Source organism: Macaca fascicularis, chromosome 2 (genome assembly GCF_037993035.2).
Source record: "Macaca fascicularis isolate 582-1 chromosome 2, T2T-MFA8v1.1".
Taxonomy (NCBI): Eukaryota; Metazoa; Chordata; class Mammalia; order Primates; family Cercopithecidae; genus Macaca; species Macaca fascicularis.
The window spans coordinates 183425210-183434687 of record NC_088376.1 but is presented as its reverse complement, the minus strand read 5'-3'; the positions used below and the strand labels follow the sequence as shown (position 1 = coordinate 183434687).

The window sequence follows — 9478 nt, the reverse complement described above, 5'->3', positions numbered from 1 at the left end:
ACATACACAATAGGTTGCACTTAGTAGAAGACCAATAAATAGGTAATAAGAATTAGATGCCCCAGAAAAATAATCAATTACTTTCACCTTCTAGAAAACTGATTGATGACCAAAGTATTAAAACAGGAGTTCAAATATGCAAAAGGATCTTTACTATAAAAATATACAGCCATGTAAAATGAACAATCTTTGTCTTTAGATTTCTGGGACAAAAAATCTATGTGACCACAGAATTATTAACTGATTACTTTTGCTCTAAGCCATTTTGAGTCATTTTTTATTTCTTCCTCTTTTGTGGCTTACTTTCTTTCATTAAGTCTTCCTGGGAAGTTTCCCTTTCAGATTGGGTCAAAAAGCTGTGGATTTCCTGGCTTCTGTGAGACAAACAACTGGAGGAAAATGTTAATTTACCGGGAAGGGTGGCGATAAGAGTTCTTTGAGGAATAGTTGAGCTTCAAGAGACATTCCCCAAGATTATGTGGAATGGCCTTTCGAGGTGGTTAAGTCGGAACTGTCATTGGAAGAACTCGAGATTATAGTCGTAAGGTTAAATCATTCCAAATCTGAGGCAGAACTGATCAAGATTTAAGGAACCATCTGGGAAGCAATTCTCATTCCACAAACAGCATTTGCCTGTTTCGTTTCATGCCAGAATATTTGGAGAGGAGTGACAGGTGAGTCAGGACAGGAAGAGGGAAGGTGTTTAAGGAAATCTTTCTATGCTGACTGCTTTTCTCTTCCTTAGATGCTATCTTGATTAAGCAACAAACCATAATCCTTATTAAAGGTAAATACAACAGGGGCTACTTTTGCCTGGGAATTGCACTCTATAACTTTTTTTTTTTTTTTTTTTTTTTTTTTTTTGCAGTTTTTACATTTATTTAAACAGAAAACGTGCACATGAGCTGTCTACTCATTTTCTTCACTGCGCAGCCTGGCATTGGGGTTGGTGACTCTGATGGCCAGCTGGGCGGCTCTTTCCACGCTGGCTTTGCGGTTCTTGGAAGAAACATTGTGAGCAATCTCGGCACAGTAAGATTTGTTGCACATCAGCAGCACTTCCAACTCCTTGACGTTGTGGACCAGGAACTTCCGGAAGCCACTGGGCAGCATGTGCTTTGTTTTTTTGTTGCTCCCATAACCAATGTTGGGCATCAAGATCTGGCCCTTGAATCTTCTACGAACCCTGTTGTCAATGCCTCTGGGTTTCCGCCAGTTACGCTTAATTTTGACATATCGGTCTGACTGGTGCCAGATGAACTTCTTGGTTCTTTTTTTGACGATCTTGGGCTTCACAAGGGGTCTGAGGGCGGCCATGATGCCGAGGAGGAGATGGCTGCCACCTCCGTAGGCAGCGCGGAGGAAGAGAGAAGGGACCACACTCTATAACTTAAAGCTACCATGTGCTTTTCCTGGCACATCTGATGTTATTAATGACCTGGAATATTGAAAGAATTTTCAAACCCTCAGACAAAAACACAAGTAGTTACATCAATAATTAACACTAAAGAGAATTTTCGGCATCTGGATATTTCAGTAATTAAGATGGCCCAGAGCATTTCAGTCTGTTATTAAGCACAGGCTATCAAAGAAGCGCTTTCCACAATGTATAAATTTATTTCCTGTCTCATCTTACTTGCAGCCTATAGAGGCTGAGCGCTGGACTTTAGTCCTAAGAGCGGTAATTGAACCCCATCTATCACTTACTACTTTGTAACTTTGGGCAAGTTTCTCAGTCCCTCCAAACTGGAGCTCTCCCATCTATAAAACTGGAGTATTTTTATCTACCTTACTTAGACAAAAGGGTTTTTGTGAGGCTCAAAAAGGGGAAATAGATGTGAAAGCATTTTACAAATCCAAGGCACTGTGCAAGAGTTACTGAATAGGATCGCTGTTGTGGGGTGTCCTTTGATGACCCTCGCCTAAGTTCTACTAACAGTTGTGTGGTCCTCTCCTGACCATCATCCAGCACTCAGGCAGACTTTCCATTGCCCAAATCCAGCATCAGATGGAGCATGAATGAATTGAAACCAAGTCAAATCTGTGTTCACTTTGTTCCTGACAGCTCTTCTGTTGATAAGTACTCCAGAGCTGTTTTCAAAAATAAAAATTGAGAGATAATTCCTAATTGCATTGTCAGTTTCCTGTATTCTATTACATTACTTTTGGAGAGGTTGTATTAAATGATGTAACAAAGGTATATGTATTTCACAAGAATGTACATAAATATTAATATTCTTTGCTTAAGTTCTAGAAACTATTATGAAAAGTATTCATTTGCTCCTTGGGCCTTAGTAAAGATGTTTTATCCTTTCTACTAAATCACTTCAGATTGTGTTCCATGCCAGTGGTGTACATTATATATCCTGCAGGTCAATAGCTGGACGGCAATGGTGTTCATCCAGATTCTCATTTTTACATAAATGGCTTTAAAACACATTCTCTATATTACACCCTCATCTTATCCTAGCCCAGCAAAATACACATGATTCCATATAATGCGAATACTATTATGATGAGAAAAAGTTACTAAGGAGTCAAAATGGTGTTACGACTTACTATAAAATCCATATGCTCAGTCTGAAAATAATCCAAATAAGCACTAGAAATTGACAGTTTAATGTGGTACTGAAAAGGTCAGATCAAGAAGCAGGAAGGTTGGCCGGGCGCGGTGGCTCAAGCCTGTAATCCCAGCACTTTGGGAGGCCGAGACGGGCGGATCATGAGGTCAGGAGATCGAGACCATCCTGGCTAACACGGTGAAACCCCGTCTCTACTAAAAAATACAAAAAACTAGCCGGGCGAGGTGGCAGGCGCCTGTAGTCCTAGCTACTTGGGAGGCTGAGGCAGGAGAATGGCGTAAACCTGGGAGGCGGAGCTTGCAGCGAGCTGAGATCTGGCCACTGCACTCCAGCCTGGGCGACAGAGCGAGACTCCGTCTCAAAAAAAAAAAAAAAAAAAAAAAGAAGCAGGAAGGCTCATGAAACCAAAGCATATGCAAAAGAAATAGCCAAAAGAGTATCATGACTCCTGAAAAGATTTTTATGTAGAGGTCCAAATTTCTGGCCCTAAACTTGATATACTTCTGCTCATATCAGAGAAAAAAAATCTCCTTATTAGAAACATTGGAAAAGTAGAATAATGTAGATATTATGTGTTTACTCTGATTTAAATCAATGGAAATTTATACTTTTCTTAGACTAAATAAAAGTGAATACTTAGAGTTTAAATCTGCCCACGTACCAAGATGTTACATATCCATCTGCCATTTAATTCAGCTGGTCTGATGAGAATTCTTCATGTGCATTATACTTGAATATGCTTGAATATGTTTTCTACACAGTTTGCTGTTGGCTTTTTAAGAATAATGTTTTCAAGCATGGTTATAGATTTATATATTCAAATAGTGCTTTGGGGGCAAACCTCTTAAATAATTTTTGCTTAATTAAGTGTAGCTTCAAATGTGCATCTTCTAAAAAGGGTCTTGAAGAATTTGTCAAGATCTTATAATTACTTATATTTGTGGCCCAATAAAACATCATTTCTATATTATACCCTATATGATCCCATTTCTATATTCCAGGTGGAGAAATTGAGGCAGAAATGGGGAAACCTTGATTTAGAATATTCAGTGATTGAGTCCAGCAGCAGAAATCATGTTTCAAAATTCCTTTTCCTATAATAGTTTTCTGGAGCTGCCTTAGAAAACCTTGCTGTTGGTATGACCAGAATTATGACAAACAACTTACTGCTTTTTAAGACAAGAAATTGACTGCTGGAACTCCCTCTAATTGGTATGAGTGAAATCGAAATCTAGTAGAACCAAAGAACCTTGGCTCACGCTACATGACAATTCTAACAGTAAAATTCTGAAATGCAAACATTCAGCCATTCAACAGGAAAAAAAAAAAGGCTTCAACATGTGTCTCAAGCCAAAACAAATCAAAATAATAATAGAATCATGAGATGCTTTCAACTTGGCCTGCATAAAGCAAATAACAAAGTTGTAGTATAAAATAATTGAGAAGAAACCCTCTTTTTGAAATTGGGCAAAGAATCCCAGGTATCATGTCCCTCCCTCTTCTAGCTTTCCCGCCAGGGCTCTAACTACCTGACCCGGTCTGAGGCGGAGGCTGCTGCCTAGTGAACAGAGCGCAGTGGGAAGATGCCGCCACCTCCCTTTAAACGAGAATGAGTCAACAAAGTACTTAATCAGACGTTTTCCTTATTGAGAAAACACAAAACTAAAACAAAAAGGACCACAGAAATCATAGGCAGAAAATAGGATATCCCAGAATTCCTCTATCCCAGAATGAGAAGTTGGAACAAAAATAAGAAAATATTAAATTTTGAGGATTCTTTGGTTTGTGGCAACTGCTACAGATTCCTATGTTTTGATTCAGAAGTTACTTATTTCTTACAGCAACATTGGTAGCAATGTGCACTCAGCAAACGGCAATTCTTTTTAATTCCAAACTTGGGAAACTGTTTCTGCTTCAACAATTATCATATGAGGTGAGAAGTAGAAAAAGATATAAATAACAGTGCCACAGAGATTGGTTGTAAGTCAGTGAAAATAATAGCAATAGAAATAAAAATCCTAACTTTCTAGTTCAGAGACTCTTCTTCCTTTTCAGCAATGTTTGTTACCACATAAGTACAATTTTATGTTTGCCTTGTTAGTATTTTGTGACAAGTTCTTCCTCAGTTGAAGGGTAATTTTGAAAATGTTTTGAATAGAAAAGTTTCTTGAATCACTCAATAATTATTGGCAAGTTAAATTATGCAAAAATAAGTTTTATACAACCCAAAGACAAATCTAACTTGAGAACCACTCAAAGAAATTGACTGTTTATGTATATACCTGCATTATATCTGTTTCAAGTGTATGATTTTTTAAAAAAGAAAGCTGTCGATAGAGATGACAGGGTCATAAACCTGATAAGCCAAAGTGGAGAAACCACATGTTACAATCCCTTCAGTAGAAAATGAGACTGGGTCGCTCAGCCTTCAACCTGACAGTTTCAAAGAGAAAAGAAATCTATTAGCAAGTTGCTGATGTCTTATAAAAAGCTTATTGCAGAATCTTGCTCCTCTATTTAAAGGCATATTCCTGTCCTTTCTCATTAACTCTAAAAGAAAAAAAAAGAAATCAGATTTGACATCCTGTAACTTGCTCCTTAAATATCAGAAGTCATATGTACACAGCAAGTTCTTTATAATTAAAAATTTTATACCTTCTTTTCTACATTCCTATACCTTAAAAATGTTTTTCAAAGTTGTGTGTGATGTGTGTATTTTTAAGAACTATCATGAGCACAGAGGAAATACAAGTAGATGCCTCTTTGTGGTGTTTGAAGAGAACAAAGATTAATATTCCTGGCTGTGTGTAATGAATGTTCACTGTTGGAATCATTGTGATATTTCAAGGGGAAAAAAGTCATCAAATTTCTGAGTGGTTGGGCCAGCCACAATGGTTAATGCCTATAATCTCAGCACTTTGGGAGGCCAAGGTGGGTGGATCACCTGAGGTCAGGAGTTCGAGACCAGCCTGAGCAACATCTCTACTAAAATACAAAAATTAGCAGGGCATGGTGGTGCATGCCTGTAATCCCAGCTACTCGGGAGGCTGAGGCAGGAGAATCTCTTGAACCCAGGAGGCAGAGGTTGCAGTGAGCCCAGATCACACCACTGTACTCCAGCCTGGGCGACAGAAAAAAACTCTGTCTCAAAAAAAAAAAAAAAAATCTGAGTAGTTATAGTCTATGTATTATAAATAATACCCATTGGCTGTGCCTTCTTCTTGCAGAGGTAGTGCACAGAATTCATAAGCATAAGCTGGCACGCTAGATCATGCCAGCCATAGATTCTTCACCCAAATAAGAGACTCCATTTGATAACTGCTCCTTTATACCAAATAAATCTGCTCATAAAAGCCCATATTTCAGGAAAGTTAAAAGATAAACATAAAATAGCATGATTCCCACAAATCTTTGAAAATAAAATGGAAGCTTGTCTGTCAAGGAACTGCAGAAGCCTAAAACTCAGGACCATCTTATTCAACATCCACATTTTAAAGATGGGAAATTTCAGGCCTAGAAAGGTAAAGTCACTTGCTCAATTCACAGATGATGAAGTAAAGTTCATAACTTGAACCTTAAAGGCCAGTTTCCTGGAGTTTTCTAGTGGTTCTTCTGACCAACAGACTAATTCAATGAATTGACATAAGTGAAATGGTTTATTGTGGTATTTAATGAAATCAAAATATGGTCTAAACATTTACTCTAGGCATATTGGTTGGTACTCAACTATCACATGAAGTTGGTACTCACATGTTTATAAATACACCTAAACTCCAACCCCTCTAGACTATTACTGTTTAAAATATATATTTAGTTCCCCTATACTGTATAACCTTGCTTTTAAGATTGGACATAAAAGTTCCTTGTATAATTTGAAGCATATATTGAATGCCATCTCTACCATGATTTTCTGCAGCTTTTAACCAGAAAGGGAGACTTCCAAACCTAGAATATCTAATTTATACGTCTTATTTAGCATTGATTTATTGTATACTTCCTTGCATTGATCTTACTCATATATATATACACACACACACACATATATATATACACATGTTTGGGATGCAATCTGTCAGCATCTTTAAAAAATCCATTAGCATATATAGATACATATATATTTTACCTGATTCGTCATGTCTAAAATGCATAGAGTTTAAGTCAGAACAGTGTTTCTCCCTCAGCTATATTATTAATGTAACATTTGTCTTTTGGAAAACCCCATCAACCTTTTGGGTTCACAGTTCAACGTGTATTATAGTGAATTATTTATGAATCTGGGTCCTGCAACAAATTGGAAAGCACCAATTTTCTAGGTTTATGTTTGTTTACCTGTTTGTTCTTAAAAACTCCCATTGCATGTGGCGTGTCACCTCACCTGGGAAGTGAAAGTGGTCGGGGGATTTCCCTTTCCTAGCCAAGAGAAGCTGTGACAGACTGTACCTGGGAAAATGGGACACTCCACCCAAGCACTGCACTTTTCCCAAGGTCTTAGCAACAGGCAGGCAAGGAGATTCTCTCCCATGACTGGCTTGAGGGTCCCACGCCCATGGAGCCTTGCTCATTGCTAGCCCAGCAGTCTGAGATCAAACCATGAGGTGGCAGCCTGGCTTGGGGAAGGGCGTCCCCCATTGCTGAGACTCTACTAGGTAAACAAAGCAGCCAGGAAGCTCGAACTGGGCGGAGCCCACCACAGCTCAGCAAGGTCTACTGCCTCTAGATTCCACCTCTGTGGGCAGGGCTTAGCTGAACAAAAGGCAGCAGACAACTTCTGCAGACTTAAACGTCCCTGTCTGACAGCTCTGAAGAGAGCAGTGGTTCTCCCAACACGGCATTCGAGAAGAGACAGAATGCCTCCTCAAGCGGGTCCCTGACCCCTGTGTAGCCAAACTGGGAGACACCCCCCAGTAGGGGCTGACAGACATGTATGTGGGTGCCCCTCTGGGACAAAGCTTCCGGAGGAAGGATCAGGCAGCAATATTTGCTGTTCTGCAGCCTCCACTGGTGATACATACCTAGGCAAACAGGGTCTGGAGTGGACCTCCAGCAAACTCCAACAGACATGCAGCTGAGGGACCTGACAGAAGGAAAACTAACAAATAGAAACAAATAGCATCAACATCAACAAAAAGGACATCTACACCAAAACCCCATCTGTAGGTCACTAACAACAAAGATAAAAGTTAGATAAAACCACAAAGATGGGGAGAAACCAGAGCAGAAAAGCTGAAAATTCTAAAAATCAGAGTGCCTCTTCTCCAAAGGATTGCAGCTCCTTGCCAGCAATAAAACAAAGCTAGATGGAGAATGACTTTGACGAGTTGAGAGAAGTAGACTTCAGGAGGTCGGTAATAACAAACTTATCCAAGCTAAAAGAGCATGTTCAAACCCATTGTAAGGAAGCTAAAAACCTTTTTAAAAAGGTTAGATGAGTGGATAATTAGAATAAACAGTGTAGGGTAGACCTTAAATGACCTGATGGAGCTGAAAACCATGGCACAAGAACTTCCTGAAGCATGCACAAGCTTCAGTAGCAGATTCAATTAAGTGGAAGAAAGGGTATCAGTGATGGAAGATCAAATTAATGAAACAAAGTGAGGAAACAAGGTTAGAGAAAAAAAGAGTACAAAGAAATGAACAAAGGCTCCACTCCAAGAAATATGGGACTATGTGAAAAGACCAAATTGACGTTTGATTGGTGTACCTGAAAGTGATGGGGAGAATGGAACCAAGTTGGAAAACACTCTACACGATATTATCCAGGAGAACTTCCCCAACCTAACAAGGCAAACCAACATTCAAATTCAGGAAATACAAATAACATCACAAAGATACTCCTTGAGAAGAGCAACCACAAGACACATAATTGTCAGATTCACCAAAGTTGAAATGAAGGAAAAAATGTTAGGGCAGCCAGTGAAAAAGGTCAAGTTACCCACAAAGGGAAGCCGATCAGACTAACATAGATCTCTTGGCAAAAATCCTACAAGCCAGAAGAGAGCAGGGGCCACTATTCGACATTCTTAAGGAAAAGAATTTTCAACCCAGAATTTCATATCCAGCCAAACTAAGTTTCATAAGTGAAGGAGAAATAAACTCCTTTGCAGACAAGCAAATGCTGGGAGATTTTGTCACCACCAGACCTGCCTTACAAGAGTTCCTGAAGGAAGTACTAAACATGGAAAGAAACAACCGGTACCACCAACTGCAAAAACATGCCAAATTGTAAAGACCATTGAAGCTAGGAAGAAACTGCATCAGCTAACGAGCAAAATAACTAGCAAATATCATAATGACAGGACCAAATTCACACATAATAATATTAACTCTAAATGTAAATGGACTAAATGCCCCAATTAAAGGACACAAACTGGCAAATTGGATAAAGAGTCAAGATGCACCAGTGTGCTGTATTCAGAAGAACCATCTCACCTGCGAAGATACACATAGGTTTAAAATAAAGGAATGGAGGAAGATCTACCAAGCAAATGGAAAGCAAAAAAAGCAGGGGTTTCAATCCTAGTCTCTGATAAAACAAACTCTAAACCAACAAGATCAAAAGAGACAAAGAAGGCCATTACATAATGGTAAAGGGATCAATTCAACAAGAAAAGCTAACTATACTAAATATATATGCACCCAATACAGGAGCACCCAGATTAATAAAGCAAGTCCTTAGAGACCTACAAGGAGACTTAGAATCCCACACAGTAATAATGGAAGACTTTCACATCCCACTGTCAATATTAGACTGATCAACGAGACAGAAAGTTAACAAGGATATCCAGGAATTGAACTCAACTCTGCACCAAGCAGACCTAATAGACATCTACAGAACTCTCCACCCCAAATCAACAGAATATACATTCTTCTCAGCACCACATCACACTTATTCCAAA

At 39.0% G+C, this 9478-nt stretch overlaps 1 protein-coding gene across 1 annotated transcript; it reads right to left on the bottom strand.

Annotated features, from left to right (window-relative positions):
• Positions 1 to 867: 867 nt before the first annotated feature.
• On the bottom strand, positions 868 to 1370 carry LOC102146006 (large ribosomal subunit protein eL32-like). Its single transcript, XM_045385361.2, has one exon. The coding sequence runs from the start codon at positions 1315 to 1317 to the stop codon at positions 910 to 912; it is 408 nt and encodes a 135-aa protein (XP_045241296.2). The 5' UTR covers positions 1318 to 1370; the 3' UTR covers positions 868 to 909.
• Between the last annotated feature and the right edge of the window lie 8108 nt (positions 1371 to 9478).